The sequence below is a fragment of the Mesocricetus auratus genome, unplaced genomic scaffold (genome assembly GCF_017639785.1).
Source record: "Mesocricetus auratus isolate SY011 unplaced genomic scaffold, BCM_Maur_2.0 Super-Scaffold_100004, whole genome shotgun sequence".
NCBI lineage: Eukaryota > Metazoa > Chordata > Mammalia > Rodentia > Cricetidae > Mesocricetus > Mesocricetus auratus.
The window spans coordinates 87,966,131-87,988,589 of NW_024429189.1; the positions used below are offsets into that span (position 1 = coordinate 87,966,131).

The following is a 22,459-nucleotide window of genomic DNA, read 5'->3' on the forward strand; positions in this document are numbered from 1 at the left end:
CAAGGGGCCGGAGAGGTGTCTCAGTGGTTAGAACACTGGCTCTTCTTCCAGAGGACTGAAGCCTATCCTCGCACCCACATGGCAGCTCACAATTCTCAAAAACTCCAGTTCCAGTGACTCCTATGCCAGTTCTGGCCTCTGTGGACACCAGGCATGCATGCAACCAAAACACCCATACACATAAAGCAAAAATAAATAAAAATTTTTTAAAAAGCACACAAAATAATCTGAAAATGGTTTTAAAATGTGAGTATATACATTTGTTTAGGGAATGGGATCTGCATTCTATGGGGTGGAAAGCAGTCACTGTATTCCCCAGAAAACTCTGAGCCTTTTCATTTACTGTCCAATAGGTAAAAGCTAGATTTACCCCCCACCCCAGCAAAATCCTCTATAGTTTTAGATATGTACTGAGTGGTCAGGTTATAAATGGATATATAGAAAAGAGACATTCTAGTCCTTCCAGTGTCCTGAGCTTTCCCAATGTAAAGATGTTAGTGGAACAGAGGCCAGGTATCACCTCTGCATGTTGACTCCCCCCCTCCAAGACATGTTTCTCGGGAGCTAGTGAGAAGGCAGATGGCCTCTTCTGCTTCACAGAGCTCCGATCTCTAATCCCACTGCCCAACATTCTTCTCAATGAAGACATTTGGGACAATAGACTGACCACTACAGGGAGATGCCAGACTTGTATGTTTTTAAAGCCAATCCCTGCTCAACTACAATAGTTTTTTTACAGATTCAATCACAGACACAATTGACTTCCATATTCACTATTGAATTCACAAAGGCAACACCCATCAGCATTCTCATTATTTCATATTTATTGAGCACTCGTCATGTTCCGGCCCCTGACTCCAATGACTGCATTACCCACACCCACTCCCATCCCTAGGTCTTTGGGAAAAAGCTTCATAATCACATATGGTCCTAAAGACATGATATAAGGACAAACCTCTTGGGGACCCTGGAGTGTTTGATCTTTGGCCAGTCTGTCCCTGGCAAACTACAGAAATATATATGTTTATATATATATATATTAAATCTTTGCTCATGTCTGTACATTGATCTCTGCTAATTGCTTAAAATAGAACTTGATTCTCTCTGTATACTATAACATCTTCTAAGCCCAATGGCCTCACAACAACCGGAGACCTAGCTTCATAGACTGATCCAAATCTCCAAAGCGAAGTAGTCACTTTGAAGTTGCATGGCAATCTAATATCTATTTTTCTCTTTAGTCACTGTCCAGAGGAGCAGGACTAGGGCAGAGGGAGCACTTGGCAATTATACGGAAACACCCATAAGCCCAGTCTAAACCATGAGTGGCCACGACAGATGTTTGGGAGAAGGGAACTCTATTTTGCAGACATCTGAGGTGGCTATCCTGGGCCTGACTGTGATAGTGAAGACAAGAGCTTCCTTGAATGCACATATGGTCTGATGGTACCTTAAGAAGTTGTGAATATTTCCTTCAACAAGCAGAAACCCTGCTGCCTTCCATTTTATATTTGCTATTCTCTCAATGGTATCTACAATAGTTAAGTAGCATTTCATTGAACAATCTACAATTTCCCACCCCATGGCTAAGTGAAGAGCTAATAGCTGCTCTGCACATAAATTAGCTCTTCCTTAGGCATAAGCTCTGGCCAAAGCATGTTTCCTGTCAGAAGGCCTACTTCCTCAGATACCCCTGGTGTGAGCCTAGGCCTTGCTCTGGCTAGTGTATTAGCCAACAGAAAGGCTACTGGTTCAAATGGCTGGTAGAATGTGACACCAATGAGAAAGCAACTAATTATACATTGCTGGTGGGAGGGAAAAGTGCTGGCCATGGGCCAGAGACTGGCTTTCAGTGTTTACATCACTAGACAGACACTGGCCTTGGGGGATATCATCACTAGGCAGCTCATCAACCACCTCAGGGACCACCCTGGAGTCCTGATCAATCTCCTCAGAGACCTCCTGAGCCTGAAGACCAGTCTCCTCAGTGAGCTCTTGAGATGGATCATCAGCCTCAAGGATGCCTTGAGACAACTCGATGATAGCAGGGACCTCCTGAGCCAGCATGCCAACCTCCACAGAGAACTCTTGGAATGGTGGGCCCATCCCTTCAGGGATCTCTTGGGTTGGCCTGCCAATTTCTATAAAGGTTTCTTGGACCATACTATCAATGTTTACAGGGAATCCATGGGCCATCCTGCCCAGCTCCACAGGGACCTCCTGGCACAGCTGATTATTCTCCTCAGGGTTGTCTTGACAAAGTTGGTAAACTTCCCGAGACAGTTGGCTAGCCTTCTGGCATGGCTGACAAGTATTGGTAGCAGTGTCAAGGTTCTTCAGGAACAGCTGGCTGATGTCAGGAACTTCCTGGTTATGCTGGCCGACCTCCTCAAGGATGTCATGGCATGTCTGGGTGGTATCTGGGACTTCCTGGCATGTCTGGCTGACCTCAGCGACACCCTGACCTAGAGGGCTGATTTCCACAGATGGCTCTTGAGGGGACTGGTTTGACTCAATAAGCTCTTGCTGTCTTTCTATAGGGAACTCTTGCGTTCCATCTCCAGGAGTCTCCTGGAGCAACCCAAGGCCTTGGTTTTCTTCAGTCACATGTGTATCTACAGAGGACTGATCACTGAAGCCAAAATGTGAATTTCCATCCACCGTCGTAGGAGAGGAAGGGCCAGCACTGGACACGGTGCTGGAAGGGCCACTGCTGTCTAGAAAGCAAAGTTAGGAGGTCAAGTCAAACGAGCTGGAGGAGGAGGCTCTGCCCGTATGTGTGCATCAAATGCTAGAATACATCTGCTTTGCTGCTCATGGTTAGAAAGAAGGTCTAACTTCTTCCCAAGTGTGGCAGACATATAAGCTTGTTGGGTTCAGGAGCTATCACACTAGCCTAATGGAGACTATAAGAATGATGCCAAGGCTCATCTAAGAGTCAGGAGAATAAGGCTTACTTCATCTAGTTACTCACAAATACTCTCTGACCCAAACTCCTGCTTCATACTTTGGATGTATGTAAACACTCTGTCCTAATGGTTCACAATTACTGTTACACATCAAAAGTGTGGGGGCACTTAAATACTGATTATCAGGTTCCATCTCCAGAGTTTCTAATCTATAGGTATAGTGTAAAGATTATGGATAGGAAGAAGGGCAGAAGATGAGGAGAATATTATTCTGTTAAAATAGTCCCAGTTGAGGGGACTATGGGTGTGTGGTTCAGTGGTAGTGCCAACCTATTATGCACACGGCCCTGGGTTCAATATGCTGCACTGCACATATTGGAAAGGCGGTGCTACCTATAGTCTCAGCACCTGGTAGGTAGGAGGATCAGAAGCTCAAGGTCATTCTCAGCTATACATAGCAAGTCAAAGCGTAGCAGAGCTCTGTAATTACTGACCCCAGAACTGAAATGCAAAGCTCCACTTCACTCTCCCATGGAGGGCTTGTGTGGGCTCAGTCACTCCTGCAGGCAGGGTGATAAGGAGAGGGTCTGTTCCTCACTGGTGCCTGAGTACCACTGGTGTCTCCCTCGAGCCCTAAGAACTCCTTACAGTCCACCACTTATATTGTTCCCAAGAACAGTGACAGGCTAAAGATGACAGAGACAGAGGGTGTGTGTGGGAGCAGACACCAAGGTCACTGGAGCAGCAGGATCCAGGTGCTCTTTGGTTTTGTGCTTTGAGACTGAGTCTTGCTCCACGTAGCCCCTTTCTGGCCTCAAACCTTCAGTGACCTTCAGCCTCTGCCTCCATTAGCTAGAGTTACAGCATGTGTCAAGCCTGCTTGTGACTTGTGTTTCTTGCTCTTGGCTTTTCTATGTATGACTATATATTTAAGCTGTCGTCTAGTGGACATCAGCAAGGAGCTTAATATATAACTCAAGGTGGCCTAAAACTCACAATACTATCTCTGCCTTCTCAATGAACCACAGTACCCAGTCATTCATAGTCTTTTCTTCTTCTTTTTTTATTATTTGTAATTGTGCAAACACGCGTGCGTGCACATGTGTGTGCGCGTGCATAAGTGCACACACATACACGCACACTCAAGCACACACAAATCTGCAAGTGTCTGTAGAAGCCAGAAGTGTCAGATTCCATTGGAGCTGAAGTTACAGGCAGTTGTGAGCCACATGATGTAGGTGCTGGGAATCAAACTTGTGTCCTCTGGGAGAACACTATTTGCTTGTAACTGCTAAAGCTACTGAGCCACCTCTCCAGTCCCATTCCTAGTCCTTTAGCCCTCAGCTTCCTAGCTCCCATGGGTTAGATCTCTTATCTACCAACCCCTCCATCCCTCTTGGTTTTTGATTAAGCAACTAAAAAAGGTTGACTTACACCAAGGTGGCTTTTCCGAGCGATGTCGAAGTTGCAAGGGTGGCGAATGAAGAGCACGGGGTGGGGAAAATGGGCTATCTGAGGCCTGGTTGCTATGCATAGAGTCAAAGAGGGCTGTGTGGAGGAGGGGAGAAACATGAATAAGAGGCTCGTGACAAAGAATCCAGGCATCAAAGGCTGTCAACCTAAGTCAAGGTCACTTTACACTCCCTCTGGCTGAGAAGAAACATACCCTTGAAGCCTTGACTCAAACCCTTGGCATGTTTTTGATTATTTTCAAACATACAGTTATTCATTTGCTTGTATACAAAATAATCGGTTTAGTTATGACATTTTCATTTGCATTATTAAACTCTCTTCACATTTATCTGCTCCCCCATTACCATCCTGTTCCTGTCTCTCAGAATCCCACTCTCCAACAAAAAGTCACCCTTCTGCATTCCTGTCACAAACACATTGACATTTTTCTATTCTACATGAAAGAAAATATGATATCAAATCTATTTTCTAAGAAGTAGATGATGGCTCAGAGGATTAAGGCACCTGCTGCCAGGAGTGATGACCAGAGTTTGATCCTCAGGACCCACACGTGAAAGAAAGGAAAGAACTGATTCCTACAAGCTGTCCTCTGCCTGCTACAGGTGCATCATTGGGCCTCATGCCACAAATAGATACACGTAAAAACAAATTTTTGAAGTTGCTTTACAAATGAAAACTCGATTCTCTCTTGCTGCTTTCAAATTTTTCTGTCTTCTACAAGATGTGGTGGCAAATGCCTTTATGGGAGGCAGAGACAGAAGGATCTCTGTGAGTTCCAGAACAGTCAGGACTATACAGAGAGTCCCCATCTCCAAACAAACATTTTCTGTCTGTCTTCTGACAGTCTGAATACTCAGTATGGATCACTTTGCACATATCCTATAGGAACTAGTTGAACTATTTGGAAATAAAAATTCAGGTTTTTTATTAAATTTGAAAAGGTTTTTCTATTACTTTTCTAAGTATGTTTTATTCCCCCTTGTCTTTTCCTTTGAGACTAATCTGCTTGCTGTGCCTCTCTGGAATCAGAAACCATGGGCCCACGTGGAGAGCACAGGCTGTCATCTTTAAAATTACCACCAGGGGCTGAAAAGATGGCTCAGCAATTATGAGCTCTTGCTGCTCTTCCAGATGACACAAGGTCTATTCCTAGCTCACAACCACTGTACCTCCAGCTCCAGCGGATCTGATGCATATACCCCCCCAACCCATATATAAGTGAAACAACAACAAAAAACAAACCACAACCAAACTAGGGAGTGGAGGGTGAGCAAGAACAACAAAAGAGCTGCAACCCTTTTCATCCATTTCAGGTTACGATTCAATTTTTTAAAATTAATAATTAATCAGTTCTGTATGTGCTGCAAGGGACCCACATGCTAAACACGGGCTTTACCACTTAGCTACAGCCCAGTCTCCAGGCCACCTCTTACTTAATGTAGCACTTCCCTGCTGCCCATGAGCCTTTGAATATTTTCTGGAGTACTGAGAAAAGTTAATTCTAACAGTTTTTTCTCTGTGTGTGTGCGTGTGTTTGTGTGTGTGCACGTGTGCAAATAAGTATGTATGTTTGTGTGTATGCACGCATGTGGAGGTCAGAGGTTGGTGTTTTGCCTGCTTGTATCTCTGTGCACCATGCACATGCCTAGTGCCTCAAGACTTTCCTGGAATTGGAGTTACAGACAGTTGTGAGCTTCCATGTGGGTGCTGAAAATCAAACCCAGGTCCTCTGAAAGAGCAGCCAGTGTCCTTAACTGCTGAGGTATTCGTGTGCGTATGTGTGTGCACATGTGTGCATACATAACCCAAAGCATATGGGTGAAGGCCAGGAAACAACTTAGGGGAGCTGGTTCTCTCACATCATGTAGGTCCCAGGGATCAAATTCACATCATCAGGCATGACAGCAAGTACCTTTACCTGTTAAGCCATCTCATCAGCCTCAAAAATATATTGTTAAGAGTCATTTCTATGTCTCTGTGATTACTTAACTATGTTTTTTTCTTTTTTCTCACAAACTATTATTTACTTTCTTACACTTAAGTTTCATGGAAAAATAACAGCTAAGAAGTTCTGTCCTTTTGCCATCAATATCAATTATGTGGCTGATGCATAGTAGGAAGAGTGACATCTTAGGGCCAAGACCCATGCTATGGTCCAGCTCCAACAAGAATACGACACCAGCCAGCACCAGCCTTCCGACATGTGTATGTGTGTGTGTGTGTGTGTGTGTGTGTGTGTGTGTGTATTGTGCATGTATGTGTGTATGTGTGCATGTATGTATGTATGTATATATGTATGTATGTATGTGCATGTATGTATTATGAAGCTAGCAAACTAAGGAAATTAGCTGCTGGGTAGATTTTTTTTTGTTGTTTTGTTTGTTTTTTAAGGTTTTAAAATGAAGCCCAGATGATCTTGAAAACCATCCCCTTGACCTATTCTCCATTAAAAAGTTATATAGAACACATTCTTCCACTGCAATGGCTGCAACTATTTCCTCATAAAGCTCACTGTGTAGCTGCAAGAGGCTCTTCTGCCTCAAGATGTAAACAAAGGGGAGACATTAGTGCCTTCTGCAGAATATTCTGTCTATAAACTGCTGCTGGATGGGAAACACAGAATGAAAGAAGGAGGAGGGAAAGAGGGATAATTCAATTCTCACACTAAGCTTTATAAGCAGGTTTTTTTGTTTTCAGTGAAGAGCTGGGAAAAGATGAATTTGCTGTTTTATTTCAAGAAGCAGAAAGTGGGGGTTGGCGAGATGGTTCAGTGGGTAAAGGAACTTTCTGCCAAGCCTGACAATCGGAGTTTGATCTCTACAACCCACATGGTGGAACGAAAGAACCAACCAAGGTCAAGTTATCCTTTAACCTTGACATGAGTACCATAGCACACATACCTTCCTCCAACTCATAAAATAAGTAATAAAAATATCAGATGGTATGTGCTCTCAAAGCTCTATCTCTCCAGGATCACATGGTCTCTCTTAAAATGCAGGCTGTTTTCAATGGCAAATTCATTGATTCAAATTGAACCACGTGGCAGCCATGAGTCCAACTGGATCATGAACTTCAATACACTGCAAGTTAACTGCTTGTAAAGAGAAATGCTTCACGAGCAGCAGCGATGAAGTGAGGAGAGATGAGTCAGGATCTGTGTTCCTTAGTTTCCTGTCAACTTGACAGAGCTATGGCCATCTGGGAAGAGGGAACCTTAACCGAGGAAATGTCTCCGTCAGATGGGCCTGTAGGAAAGTTTGTGGGGCCTTTTCTTGATTAATGACTGATGTGGGGAGGGCTCAACTCACATTGGTAGCACCACCTCAGGGCAGGAGTCCTAGGAGGTACAAGGGTGTCTAAGGGATGGAGAGACAGAGGGTTCAGGGGATAAGACCACCTGTTGCTCTTACAGAGGCCTTGGATTCTGTTCTCAGCATCCATGTGGTGACTCACACCATCTATGACTCCAGTTCCAGAGGTCTGACCCTCTTTTCTGACCTCTACAGGCACCAGGCACACATAAGGTACACCTACAGACAAGCAGGCAAGCATTTCTTTTTTTTTTTTTTTGCAGGCAAGCATTTCTAATATACAAATCTAAATAAATAACAGAAAGGTAGCTGAATGTAAACCCAGAGAACAAGCCAATAATCAGCATCCTCCATGGTCTCTGCTTTGTTCCTGCTTCCAAGTTCCAGCCTTACCTTCTGCCCTGATCCCTTACTGAAATAGAAAGCAATCTAGGGTAGGATTATGTCACAGCTTACACAGGAAAACAGATGGAGGCCTCCAATATGATCAAGAAAATTCTGCCTATTTTGCTAGCTGAAGATTTTATTTTATGGCCGGGCGTTGGTGGCGCACGCCTTTAATCCCAGCACTCGGGAGGCAGAGGCAGGCATATCTTTGTGAGTTCGAGACCAGCCTGGTCTATAAGAGCTAGTTCCAGGACAGCCTCCAAAGCCACAGAGAAACCCTGTCTCGAAAAACCAAAAAAAAAAAAAAAAAAAAAAAAAGATTTTATTTTATGTGCATTGGTGTTTTGTCTGCATTCAAGTCTGTGTGAGGGTGTTCCCTGGAATTATAGTTACAGATAGTTATGAGCTGTCAGGTGGGTGCTGGGAATTGAACCTAGGTCCTCTGGAAGAACAGCCAGTGCCCTTACTGTCCTATTCCTCCAACCATCACTCTAGCCCCAATACCTGAAGTTCTAAAAGCCAAGTGACCATGCAATTTCTACTGCTGACAGCCATGTATTCTTCAGCTTGGGTCAATGTCCCTTGGCTTCATATTTAGTTCCTAGCCATCCATGTATATGTGTGAGTACATGTATATACATGCTTTTATGTATGTATGTATGTATGTATGTATGTATGTATGTGTGAGTATATGCATATACATGTTTTATGTATGTATATGTGTATGTATGTGTGTGCATGTATGTATGTGTGTGTGCATGTATGTATATGTGTATGTATGTATGTGTGTGAGTATATGTATATACATGATTTTACATATGTATGTGTGCATGTGTGTGTATGTATGTATGTGTGCATGCATGTATGTGTGTGTGAATGTATGTATGAATGTGTGTGTGTGCATGTATGTATGTGTGTGTGCATGTTGAGGCCAGAAGACAACCTTGGGTGTCCTTCTGTGGGTACCGTTAGCTCCTCCACTTTTTTTTTCTTTTTAAAACAGTTTCCTTCACTGGCTTGGAACTAGCCAAGTAGGTTTAATGACACAAGGACATGTGTATATCTGTCTACCTTGTGCTGGGTCTGTAGCTACGCCACCAGCACCCAGCATATTCTTAAGATTATTATTTTTTTAATTAAAAAATATGTCACTAGGCAGTAGTAGAGTATACTTTAAATCCCAGCACTCAGGAGGCAGTGGTGGTGGATCTCTGAGTTCAAGGCCACCCTGGTCTACAGAATGAGTGTAGGACCGCCAGATCTACACAGAGAAACCCTGTCTTGGAAAAAAAAAGTATGTGTATGTGTACCTTCTAATCTATATGTTCATCATGTGCATGAAATAGTCTGGGGAGGCCAGAAGGGGAGCCCATGGAACAGGAGTTATAGGAAGTTGTGAGATACTTGATGTGGGTGCTGGGAACTGAACCTGGGTCTTGTGCAAGAGCAGCAACTGCTCTTAACCACTAAGCCATTTCTCCAGCCCCTTATTTTATTTATTTATTATTATTATTATTATTTTGGTTTGGGTTTTTTTTTTGAGCCAGGGTTTCTCTGTGTAGCTTTGGAGCCTGTCCTGGAACTTGTTCTGTAGACCAGGCTGGCCTTGAACTCAGAGAGATCTGCCTGCTTCTGACTCCCAAGTTCTGGTATTAAAGGCGTGTGCCACCAGGCTGGCTCAGTGTTTTAAACTATGGGTTGCTCTGGGGATCAAACTTAGGTCCTTGTCCTTACTACACAAGCACTTTACTCATTGACATATCCTCCCAACTCTCTCTTGCTCTCTCTCTCTCTCTCTCTCTCTCTCTCTCTCTCTCTCTCTCTCTCTCTCTCTCTCTCTCTCTCATTTCCGGTGCTAAGGAAAGATCATAGGGCTTTGGGTTTGCTAAGTAAGTGCTCTATCACTTGAGTTAAATTCCCAACTTCCTAACTTTTAAGTTTATTTTACTTTGTCTTTATGTATGTGCACGTGTGTATGTGCATCTGTGTTTATATGTGCAGATGTGTTTCAGTGCCCATGGAGGCCGGAGTGCATGTCAGATTGCCTGGAGTTGGAGCTACAGGTGGCTAAGAATCACCTGATATGGTTGCTGCAAAGAGAGCTCTGGTCCTTTGCCAGAGCAGCAAGTGCCCTTACCTGCTGAACCACCACCACCCCATTTTAAATTCACTATTTCCTCATATTCTACTAATTATGAGTATGGAGGTAAGGTTAGAGACACAAACAGTACTTCCCCTACCTGCAGATGCCTGTGCATGGGCATCAGTGTGGCGCTGGCAGACTTTAGTCAAGAATTCACTCACTTGACGCAAGGAAAGGGCATTATGTAGTGTTTCCAAGGGGTAGATGGTAGGTACCATGGAGCACCCTTCAAATCCTGTTGGAAAAAGAGATGAACAAAGTCAATGTTATTCCCACCAGGTGTACTCCAATTGATCAAAGAAGGACAGAGGGTCCCTGAGAGCCATCAGGAGAGTCTATGGCTTTTGGAGTATGGGGTATCCAAAGTTTCCAGGAGAAGGAACTCTTTAGAGCCCTTCAGGAGTCTATTTACATCTCCAATTTTCCTAAACTGTCCACCTGCTAAAGCCTCCAGGCAGTCAAATCGCCTTCACCTATGGAGAGTACACAGTGTCCTTGGACTAACAAGAGCACTAACACTGCTCTTGTGCTTTCTGGGGCAAATAAAACACGGATCAAGAGGTAAGGGGTTGAAATTGTAGATCTAACATGAGGCATCGGTCATGGAGCTCAGAGGAACAGCAGATTCAGGTATCATGAAGAAAAGAAAAAAAACCAGATTAAGGAGAAGGGCGTGGAATCCTAGGAGAGGTTCATGCAAATTTAGGGAATGGGTTGAAGGGCTAGAGTACTTGGATGCAGACTGGAGAGCATGCAATACATGAAGCTCAGCTGAGGAAAACCACATGCATGAACAGGGTAGGGGATGGAAGTTCTTTCTTGGTCATTTCCATCACATCAAAGCTTTTTCCTTATGCTCTACCTGTGACATCCTGGGCTTGCTAGATTTTCTCTGTTCTACCAAGAAAATGAAACAACCCTCCACCCCCAAAATACCATGTAATACAGGTCTACAAGTCTTGGTAGCTCCAAAGGTAAACATCAATGAATAACCCTACTCCTAGGACTGTTAATGGGAAAAAATGTTCCCACTGAAGGATCAGGAACACATCCTAAGCACTGTCTCAGTCCCCAATCTCTCCAATGCTCTTCTCCTCAAAGGAACCAAGAACAGAGAAGGCAGCACCATCTACAAAAGACTGAGCCTCTTCTTCATCAATGAATAAGAGTCCTAGCTCAAAATTACCATACCTGATCAGCCTCTAACCTGCATTTTTGTTTGTCTTGATGTTTAGTTGATGTCCCTGTGCCTTGCTTTCCCCTTATAATCTAGTGGCAGGAGGGCAAAGGAGTCTCTAGCTCATCAGAGTGGTTAGAAAAACTGTGTTGGATTTGAAGATGATGGTAGTAGAAGATTAGAGAGATAAGAACACATTAAAAAATAAATAAAACAAAACACCAGATTCCAGGGCAAGAGATTATGCCTATGCTGAACAGAATGGGGAACATTAGGGGGAAGTAAAAAAGGAAACTAGAAGGGAGAGGAGCAGCCAATGCTATAGCTACCAGGCAGCCTGGCCCCAATCCCAATCAAGCAACTAATGCAAATCACATAACCTCAGGGGCTAGATAGGCTCTCCAGCCAGAAATGCAGTAAGCAAAGCAGTCAGTCCCAGCCAGGGTAGTGGCAGCAGTCAGCCTGTGGTGGGGGGGTACCGTAGAGGCACTCGGGATCATCCTGGCCTGAGCGCAGCCAGTTCCGGAAGAGGCGCAGGTGGTAGGAGCACTGGTGCAGGTGGTGCGCCAGCGTGGCATCCAAGGAGACTGGCCAGCCCCTGGGGCAGTCAGAGGAAAAAGTGCGCAGCAGCCGGACCACAGGGTGCTGGTCATCCAGCAGCTCTGCAGGGGACAGAGGGACCAAGATAGGAAGCACAGAGATAGAGAAAAGAAGAGGGAGAGACAGTGAGGAGGGCACTGACTGACAACATTACTGGGAGCAGGGGTCACTCAGACCCAAGGTAAACTAAGGAAGAAAGAAAGATGGTCAGAGGGACTGGTCATCCCTTACTTGGAAGAAGAATATTGGCACCACACAGTGAGACTCAAAGAAGCCATTAATGAGACCCCAGGCCCTCCCCTTCCTCAAGCACAATTTAGTCGGTGCCAGAGGAGCATTCTGGATAAGGGTGAGCTGCAAGTTCTGCAGCCGGGGAGCCTTGACTAGAGTTCCGGTCTCTGATCTATCTTAGATAAACCCTAGGGTCCACTTCTCAAACAAATGAATTTATGACACTGGGGCTGAGATGAAGAGATTCAAAGTCACTCAGAAAAGAAGGTCAAAATGATATTAGATGTTAAGATAACTCCAAAACTGAAAACGTTCCAGAAGGCTAAGGCCTGCTGCGATGCAGATTCTAGGATAGCCACAGATGGGACTGGTGCCAGGTGGCTGGCACAAAATCTTGGCAGAAAACCAGGAGTAGGACTCCTTTGAAACAATGCAGGTTAAAAAAATCAGACAGACTTGCTCTTTATAATACAAATATGACTAACTGCCCTTTACCTTACTCTTGTACAAATAAACACTTTAGTTTCAGAATATGGGTGGTAGTGGTGAAATGTCCCTCACTCAGGCCAAAAGTTATATCATTTTATGTTCTCTTTCCATGGATGATCAGTCTAACTGTTCTTTGTCCAGCTGGTGTGTGGAAGAGCTTTAATTCAGAATCCCTCATTGTTTTAGCCACTTGGTACATTCAGTGAATGTCTGGGATTCAGCAGCAAAACAGGTGAAGGCATCGAAAGGCATCAATGAGGGGTACAAGAGGACCAGCAGTGTCAGGCCTTGGAGGGAGTATATGGGGTTGAGACTGACATGAGGATGAGCCAGGACTTGATTCAGGAAGGGCAGGAGAATCAAAGCGGATGAAGATGACTGCTCAGAACTCCCAGATCAGAACCGTTTCACCTGCTGCTCCCATGAGACCACAGCTTCCAAAGAGCTTGGTTTTCAGTTCCTCTTGGACTAGTATAGTGAGGCCTGACTGTAGTAATGGTCACACAGCTTTGTGGGACGATAGACCATAAAAAGGCTAACAAATCCACTGGGTGCTCAGGCACTCTGGATGAGGATGAACCGCTGCCTCTTTCCCACTAGATTAATTCGCTTCAGTGACTTCAGCATTTAGTGATGTACCACACCCATGTGCTGGTTGTAGTCACAGGATATGATAGCTCATCAGACACAGGAGCAGGAATGTACGAGGGGCTGTTCTTCCATCAAAGTATGGAGACGGCATTGCCTTGTCTCTTGTCCAAAGCCAGGTCCAGTTTGTTTGTTCAGTTGTTTTTCAGCTGCTGTGTCAAAGCCAGATATCATGCAAGGAGAAGATGGTGTTGGATAGCAGGCTTGGCACACTGTTATGAAGAACGGTAAGCAACGGTAGACAGAACAACGGCTCTGTAGTTGCTGAGTCAGTAAAGCAGGACCTTGGCCAAGGGGTAGAGCTCTCATGTTGTCTTAAATGCTAAATTCCATCAAGATGATCTTCTCTGTCAAATACACTAGTTCCAAATTTCTTGTTACAACAGGTAGATCCCAGGTCCTGGCTTTGCAAGAATATTAACCTCCTAGCTCAAACACAAGAGAAGCGAGGAGCTAGAAGAACCCTGGGCAAATGTGTAAGATGCCAGAGACCTGGGTTGTTCTCCTACACTACACTTGCATTGTCCGGGCCTTTCTTCCCTTCCTCCTTACATCAGAATTCTTGTTTCTTCAGCTGCTGAGTCTGCCAACCAAGGCTTCAAATAACTGGAGATCAAGGTTTGAGGATTTGTTTTTATGAACCTGGGTTTTTCTCTTATGGCACCCAAGAAACTGGGAGATACATGATATATCTCTTATTTCAGGGTTCAAGCTCCTGTTTCTATATTATAGACTAAATCCAAGTCCTTGGCTTGGGGTCTGGGCATCAAGCTCTCCTCTAATGACAACCGTGATATGTGAGACTATATGAGTTACCACGGACATGTCATTACAGCTGGGGACTTTGGCCACAGGCAGAAAAGAGAGCCTGGAGGTGGAGATGAACTGAATGAATGCAGGGTCAACTTAAAGAGAGACTCCAGCAGTGTCTAGAGAATGAACATGACCTGACCAGACTAAGATCTAACACCTGCCACTGGTGAGGCAACTGATGGGGCGGGGCAGGAAATCAGAATAATTTAACTTCCTCTGAGAGTCTCAGCTCTTGAATAGAAGAAAACCATATCTAACAAAAGTGGATTTACTTAGGGAACAAGATACAACACAGAGAAAAAAAAGCAAACCAAAATAAAAGTTCAATAGGGAATAGGTCTCAGATTCTCTTGTCATAACCCACAAAAAAGACCTTAACCTTTCAGGGTACAATGTATACAGACTTAGTTCTTCTATATTCTTAAAATATTGCTTATTCCTGAGTCCTTCCAGGGTTCCCATCTCATGCCTTCATTTCCAGCTTCTCTGATTCAGTGTTTCCATAGGTATACCTGGCCTCACAGAAAGTCAAGACTCAAGATGAAGAGGCTGGAGCCTAGTTCAGTGGCAGAGCGCACAAATACCAGGGTTCACTTTCGGGCACAGACCACTCAGCCAAAGAGAAAAAAGGAAAAAGAAAAAGAAAGAAAGAAGCCTGAAGGCACAGTCCTTTCTCCTTACCTAGCACCTCCCATTCCTTTCTATTGTTTTTCTTTTATCCCAGAGAAATCTGGGCTCCTGTTCTCTAGGCTCAGGCACTAGGTTAGTAAAACATAAAGCAGATGTCAGGAACACAAGAGCCACACAAGTGCACAAAATGGCAGGAGACAGGACTATGGCAATGGGAGGTCACATGTCCAAACCAAAGCCCTAATAAGTAACTGTAGGGTTGGTCCAAAAGAGAACACACTCTGCATCTACTCCATCAAGAGCTGCAGAGTAAAACAGGAGATCAAAATTACATAAGTTGAGATAGCAGGGAGAAAGTGAGCCCTCTCTAGGTGATGCTATTTTCAGCTAAGAAGAAAACCTAGTGTGTCTGCACACAGCCTGGCAGTTACGTGATAGGAAAGGGAGAGCTGTGACTGATGCTTTGGTGGTGATGTTGACAAAAGTTATGGAATGGTGATGATGGTGATTATGGAAATCAGACCCTGAGTTGCAACAGGGATAGGTCAGCCTATCCAGGCTACAGCCACAGCTATGGCTGTCATAAGGGAAATGTCCCAGGAGGGACATTTGGTGAGGGGCTCATTCAGAGACAGCAGGGTGTCAATATAGTGGAAGGAGAGGCAAAGTCAGTGTCAGAACTCAGGGTTAAGTGTCTGGAGGTGACATGAGGAGGAGGAATGACGCTGAGTCAGAAGCAAACGTACCGTTAGTCGGATGCTTTGCAAACGACACAGAAAATCGTTTTACGGCCGGGACAAACAAGAGCTCTGGGGAGAAAAGACATCACGGGGATTATACCCACCCCTGTGACCGCCCTTGGCTTTGGAACCTGCCCACTATGTACTTGCTTCTTTACCTTGTTATGTAACCTGGTCCCATTCCCCACCCTTGCATCTTGGCTACAACACTCCATTTATTACCTCTACTGTAATCTCTCAGTAGTTGGTGTCACCTCTACCACAACATGGTCCCACAAAAACAACCCTGATTTCACCACCATGCTCTCTTTCTATCCACTTGGAAACAAAGTCTGTATAGAAACTTCCTTCCCTTCCCCCAGTATCTTTCCATATCATCTTTTCACCTTAACTGAGCAACCTCCACATCCCTAACACTAATTCCTTGGAACCTAACCAAGACTCCACTGCATTCCTCCTGACCATGGATCATCCTCTCGGTCCTCGACCTACAGGCCAGAATCCAGGAAAGAGTACAAATTGATGCAGCCAGGCTGTGTGTGGGCGGTCATGAAGGGATAAGCATAAATAAGTAGTATTTGTATGGTGAGAGGGATGCAAATGGAGGAGTGGAAGGGGTCCTGGCTCCTTCTCCCATCTATTGTCCATGAAGAAAGCTTGGTGTCAGGCCACGGCCAGTGCCATCTTAAGCATGAATAGTTCTGGATCTGTATGCTTGCTGGGAGACAAGGGTTTTTTTTTTTTTTGTTTTTAAAGAGAGAGAGTTCCCCCCAAAACCCACCCACATACCATCTCGGTGCTTTAGACTGGCAGGCGGGAGCTTTTTGCCATGGCTGCGGGCGTAGTCCTGAAGATTCGGCGCGCTGGAGGAGCCACCCAGCACTGTGGTGCTGAACAGCCCTGTGCACTGTGAGCCTGCAAGGCCGGGAGCACATTAGTAGCCACGCACAGCTGCACACAGAACACCCAACTTCACAGTACAACATTAAGACACACACAGCCTTTCAGCGCCACCACAATGCAGCAACTCCAGGTAACCACAAAGAGTGTCCACTACTGTCCAAAGCCACACCAGGCAAGCAAAGTAGCAACTCTCCAGATCTACATGGCAGAGACAAAAGACCACTACAAAAAAGGTGTTAGTCTTATTAGGTATTCAGTCAACTGAGGTGGGCTGGGCTTTCCAAGGTAACTCTCAGAAGCACTATGAAAATAGGTAAATCTCCCTAAACTTTTAAAACCTGTGTTACTTTGTGTAGGAGGAGGGGAGAATGCATGCTATGGCATGCATGTGGAGGTAAGGGACAACCTGCAGTACTCAGTCCTCTCTTTCCATCATGACGGTCCCAGGGGTTAAACTCAAGTCATCGATTTTGGCAGCAAGCAAGTGCCTTTACTGTGAACCACCTTACTGGAGTGTGCTCCCCTAAAGCCAGTCAGGTGCTCTTCACTCTGGATAGAGCAGCTGAGAAGCCTAGAAATCTAGCCCGTTAGAGGTCTGAAAGGGAAAAGTTTTCCCTGAATCTAGAGACTGGGTTTGGGGACTTGGCTGGCACACAGTTCCATGTCCTTCATTGGACATCCTATCCTGCAGAGCTTCTTTCTCTTACAAGTATGAGCCGTGTGCTTTTAAAGCTGAAAGGGACTCAGAAACCATCTAGTTTAACTTTTTCATTTTACATAATAGGAGAAGAAGCAGATCCCAAAGGGGTCTCCCTTGCTCAAGGTCACAGTACAGGAGCCAAGGAGAACCAAAATCTAGGTCTTCTTCCTCCAGGGACTAACTGTGTTTGGTTAGAAGAAAAGGATTTTCGTCACAGTGCAACAGCATAGACCCTGAAGTCAAGATGGACACAAACCAGAAGACATCTGAAAAGCCAGTCTCTTATAAAGTAGGGTATGCCAATTATGTGCTAGGCACCCTACTAAGACAGAAAGCAGAAAACAACAACAAAACTTTCTTTTCCTGCTCTTGCAATCCCTGTGATCAAAACCAGCTGCTCATACATGTAAGCTCAGAGAAAGCAAAAAGAGTGCCAGTTTGAGGAGTAAATGAAACTTGAAGAACCTCTGGAAAGGGTAAGTCAGGTCAGAAATTGTCCCCAGGGTGGTCTAGAGTAGGGTTGGACTCCCCAGTCCTCCTTCTATAGCCTCAGTGACAGAGTAACTGTGAAGTCCTAAGACTGACATTCTTGAGTTAAGTGTGGTGGCACATGCTTTTAATCCCAGCACTGGGGAGGCAGAGGCAGGAGGATCTCTGTGAATTTAAAGCCAGTCTGGTCTATGTAGTAAGTTTCAGGTCAGCCAGGGCTACATAGAGAGATCCTGTCTCAAAACAAAAACAAGACTGAGATTCAGATTCTTGGATTTGTCCTTCTACTTCCAAACATCATAACCATGACCCTGAGTTTGGCTGGGGAGGTCATATTCATATTCAGACTAGAAAAAAGGGTAGTTTCCCTTGAACCTATAGAGAAGACCAGGGTCCCAGTATTTCAAGGTTACCACAAAAATCAGAAATCTCAGGTGGGCAATGGTTTCTACCCTGGAATTCGGTACCTCTCTCTGCAGCAACTTCTCTCAACTTCCATGCTCCGCCAGGCTTTAGACCAGAGTGATACACTGTAAACCATGTCTGCTCTTCTTCAAAGGAAGCTGAAGGGAGCTGTCTCCATCCTAGACCACATCAAGCTCTGTACTACATTTATTTCCTCTATTGACTACTTTCCTGGTACAATCATGCCAGCCCTACTCTGCCCAGCCCTGGGATATCTCAAAGGGAGTCTCTATCTTACCATCTGTCACTAGTTCTGTGTAGCCCTCTCTCTGCCTTACTCTGCTTGTTTGTTTTTGACATAGGAGTCAATGTTGTCTATGCTAGCTAGCCTCGAACCCCTGGGTTTTAGGGATCCTCCCAGCTCATCCCCTGAAGTGCTTTGGTCTACAGGCACATTCCACCGCACTATATGCCCAGCTTCCTATGCCTTATTCTCTTTTCTCTTTTTTTCCTTCTTTTTTGTTTTGTTTTGCTTTTGTTTTTTTTGAGACAAGGTTCATCTGTGTATCCCTGGCTGCCCTGGAACTCTGTAGATCAGGCTGGCCTCAAACTCAAAGAGATCCACCTGCCTCTCCCTCCTGAGTACTGGGATTAAAGGCATGCACCACCACTGCCTGACTGTTTTGGTTTTTTGAGGCAGTCTAACTATGTAGGCTTGGATGGCCTAGAAATCACTATGGAGACCAGGATGGCGTGGAACTCACAGAGATCTACCTGCTTCTGTCCCCCAACCCCTGACCTCTGAGTGCTAGGATTAAAACTGTACTACCATGTCTGGCTTCTATGCCTTATTCTTTTTCTTTCTTTTTTTTTTCCCAGGACAGGGTTTCTCGGTCTATGCCTTACTCTTGAGAAGACTCCCACTCGCACACCTATCTTCTTTCTAATCTATCTGAAATCTGTTCTTTACTGGGTCTTGCTTTTTCTTGGCCTTTTGGGGATTCTGGGGTGAAAGGCCATTTTGCTGACCTACACAACTGTCATTGAACTCTCATGCCCTAACTTATTTCAGGATTCTAGAAGGCAGTATCCTTTCATAAAATTAGCTTGGAAAACTTTCAAAACATTTATCCTCTTTACTAGTTCAAATATTAACCATTTGGGGACCAAGAAATTAAGCAGCAAGTACAAAAGTAAAAGAAAAAAAATGAGAGGATTTAAACTGATAAGATTTTAAAAAAATGAGCCAGAAGAACAAGTTCAGGCCACACACCATCATCTCTGACCTCTAGTTAGTTACTTGGTTCACATGGTACTGTGTTCAGAGGCAGTCCACCTCAAGAACTGCCCCAAAGAATACCATACCCTCTGAGGTTTGGTGCTTCCTCAAGTCTGTGTCCTTAGAAAAGGTTGAAGGATGTTCTCCCTCCCTTTCCAGGGCTCAAAAACATCAAGAGATATCCCCTCAATGTCCTGAGGGAAGCCTCTGCCACCTCACCCGTCTCAGATTTGTGTCCCTCAAGCTTCCGGAAAGAAAGGAAAAAGTTACAGGATTAGGAAAGCAGGGCGTGAAAACCAGATTTCAGAGGAAGATGTGGCACAAGGTCTCATATGGAAATATGATAACTGTGGGTCACAAGTACCTTTTGTTTTACCTGTATAACTCAAGTACCTGTCACTGATAACTCTGAAGGGTCAAAGCCTCCATGGTCCCTTAAAGTCTGGGCTAGACTGGAGGGACAGATAAGGAATGAGAAGGAAAACCAGAAAAAATACCCTTCAGCTAAGGAAATGGGGATTGGTGGGGAAAATCAAAAAGCAAACACTCTTCTAGTATGAAAACCATCACCTAGATCCATCCACACACAGCTCCAGCCTCCTCCACTTGATTTTCCCTTCCCAATCTGACAGTGCCACTGACTGGATGGTCTCAGTTCCCGAGAGAAAGATTTCCCACAATAAAACTCTGGATCACAGACAGACAACCCGTTCCAACCACACGTGAGAGATGCTGGAAAACGTACCTAGGCCGCTTTGCTTCATCTCTGTGGGTGGCCGTGAAGATGAAAATAGCCGATAGCCACCAGGTCTTGAAGATGAAGTTTCAGACAGCACCTGTAGAAAAAGGGCTCTATATTAATCCCCTTGTGATCTCAAAGCATAAGATCCAGGTTCTGAATTCTTGCCTCTACAAAGCCAAGCAGTATCAAAAAGATTAGATGAAGATTTTTATGGTGAAAGAGGAATAAGAAGGGAACAGAGTGCACGTTGCAGAGGTGAAGTGTCCAGGAGTCCATCTATGTTAGAAGGCATTTCTACTGCCAAAACACTGGTCCTCGCATACTCCCACCTCCACCCCACATCTGACGACTATGATCCAACTTATTGGTCATCCCCAGCAGAGTAGGCACTGCAGTCTTACCTGTTTCTTCCTAGGACTCAGAAAGCCAATCACAGTGACTCAGCCACAAATAAAGTATGGCCCACCCTCTCTTTTTTCCAGGGACAGCTGAGGTGAATATAGCCATCCTCAGTTTCTTACTTAAGCCAAGATGCCCCCTCTTCAATGATATTATTCCTGGAATCATGATACTGATTTTCCCCTCAAAATACCCATGAGGGCCAATCACACAATCCCCAACAGACATACATCCCACCTAGGCAATGAGCAGCTTCCCTAAAACCCAAAAGCAAAGACAGAAGGCAGGAAAGGAAGGCAAGGCAGGAAGAGACACCTGTGTGCAGGAAGCCAGGTGAGTGGTGGACACAGCCCGGGGCTGTAGGCCGATGGCTGGGGAAAGCCGGGGGAGGTCTCCTGACCTCCTGCGGCGCCGTCCCCTCAAGGGGATCAGGTCCAGGTTCCCTGTGCACTGCATGTTCATGACCTGCAATCAGACCGGGTGGAAAGCCGGTCAAGGCTCCTTTAGCGTCCAAGCTCCCAAAGCCCCAGTGTCCATTGGGCAGATCCAGTTAGAGAGCCGGAGAGGATGGCCAGCTACGACATAGCTGCTATTAGGGTCATACGTTTTATAATCTAAGACAGTTTAAAAATATGAGATGACAAGAGAAGAAGGAGGGATGAGATGCCATTGATGATGACAAGACATCCAATATTGACCTACAGAGCAAGGAGAGACAGCATTAATAATAAAAGGCTGTGTGACCAAGGATCTGGCTGAGGAACACATTCTAGGTAGTCATCACCCTGAACTTGATCCAGCCAGAATCTACACAACACTGATAACTCAAAGGAAGGAATGTGATTGCAACAAGAAACGTAGATAAGTCTGGTGGCTCAGGCCTGTGGTCCCAGCTACTCAGGAGGATAAGGCAAGAAGATCACCAGTTCAAAGTCTGGTGTATGCTACAGAGTGAGTTCAGAACCAGCCTTGGTAACTTAGCAAAACTCAGTCTCAAAATAAAAAATAGCAGAAAGGGATGGGGATGTCACTCAGTGGTAGAGCACTTGTCTGGCATGTGTGAAGCCCTGGATTCAATTCCCAATACCACAAAGAAAAAAATGATCGTATTCAAGGAAGCTTCCAGAAAGATGACAATCTCAGTGAGCCTGAGAAAGGATGTCACAGAATTCTCTTTTGTTTATGTCCCCTGTGCTGACATAAAATGACAGTCAAGGACAGATAATTACATACCATCCTGTCCATCGGATCTACTGTACAAGGGTGATAGGGTGTGCAGAGTGCTGGGCGCCAAGTTATACCTGTACCTCAAGAGAAACTAAGACACATATCTCCTAAAGAAATTGCATCTTAAACACAATATTTACCCCTAAAATAATCAGGAAGCAAGGGATAAGTCTGGATAGAGATCGTAGTTTATTTTCTTGGCCTTCTCCAAAATCTGAAATGTAAATCTCTGCATTAACATATGGAAGTTTATTGTAGATTCTCCTGAGATAACCCTAAAACAGAAAAACCAAATCCCACAAGACAGAGACCTGCCAAGAGCCAGTTGAATAGATCCACGAGTCCAGAGCAGTATCCAGAGCAGGCAGTCTCTGAGACAGAGATAAGTCATGGCATCAAAAGAAGTGTCATGGAGGAAATGAAAGAAAGTATTACTGGGCCAAGGAAGAAAACTGGGTTACCAAGAAAGACAAAGCAAAACCTGGGGACATTAAGGAGATGCAGTGACAAATCTAGATTGGAAAATCAGAAGTGGGATTTCAGACAAAATCTAAAAATAACAAAACACAGACCCAGGCAGATAAACCATCTCAACAGGAGAGACACATAGAACTCTAGATGATCAATCATCCTTCCGGCATGACAGTATATAACCCTAACAGCATTCAAGTGCCAGGAATGTGCTCAAGTCTGAGCAAACACGTCTATAAGGTAAGGTAGGTATTACTCATATCACGCAGATGGGAAAAGAAGCGAGGCTTGAG

The 22,459-nt window shown here is 44.8% G+C and overlaps 1 protein-coding gene across 17 annotated transcripts in view; it reads right to left on the reverse strand.

Annotated features, from left to right (window-relative positions):
- Window positions 1–806: 806 nt before the first annotated feature.
- Window positions 807–22,459, reverse strand: part of Ppip5k1 (diphosphoinositol pentakisphosphate kinase 1) — a 42,037-nt gene continuing 20,384 nt past the window's right edge. For 4 of the 17 annotated variants that reach the window (XM_013112335.2, XM_013112333.2, XM_013112334.3 and 1 more), the window contains 8 exons: window positions 20,784–20,933; window positions 20,073–20,163; window positions 16,341–16,466; window positions 15,558–15,620; window positions 11,880–12,062; window positions 10,321–10,458; window positions 4,344–4,457; window positions 807–2,717 (listed from right to left, as the gene is read on the reverse strand). In XM_013112335.2, coding sequence (XP_012967789.1) covers window positions 1,792–2,717; window positions 4,344–4,457; window positions 10,321–10,458; window positions 11,880–12,062; window positions 15,558–15,620; window positions 16,341–16,466; window positions 20,073–20,163; window positions 20,784–20,933 — 1,791 coding nt within the window. In that variant the 3' untranslated portion in view covers window positions 807–1,791. The remainder of the gene's footprint in view (window positions 2,718–4,343; window positions 4,458–10,320; window positions 10,459–11,879; window positions 12,063–15,557; window positions 15,621–16,340; window positions 16,467–20,072; window positions 20,164–20,783; window positions 20,934–22,459) is intronic. The other 13 variants (XM_040746144.1, XM_013112339.2, XM_040746146.1 and 10 more) reach the window with 9 other exon arrangements.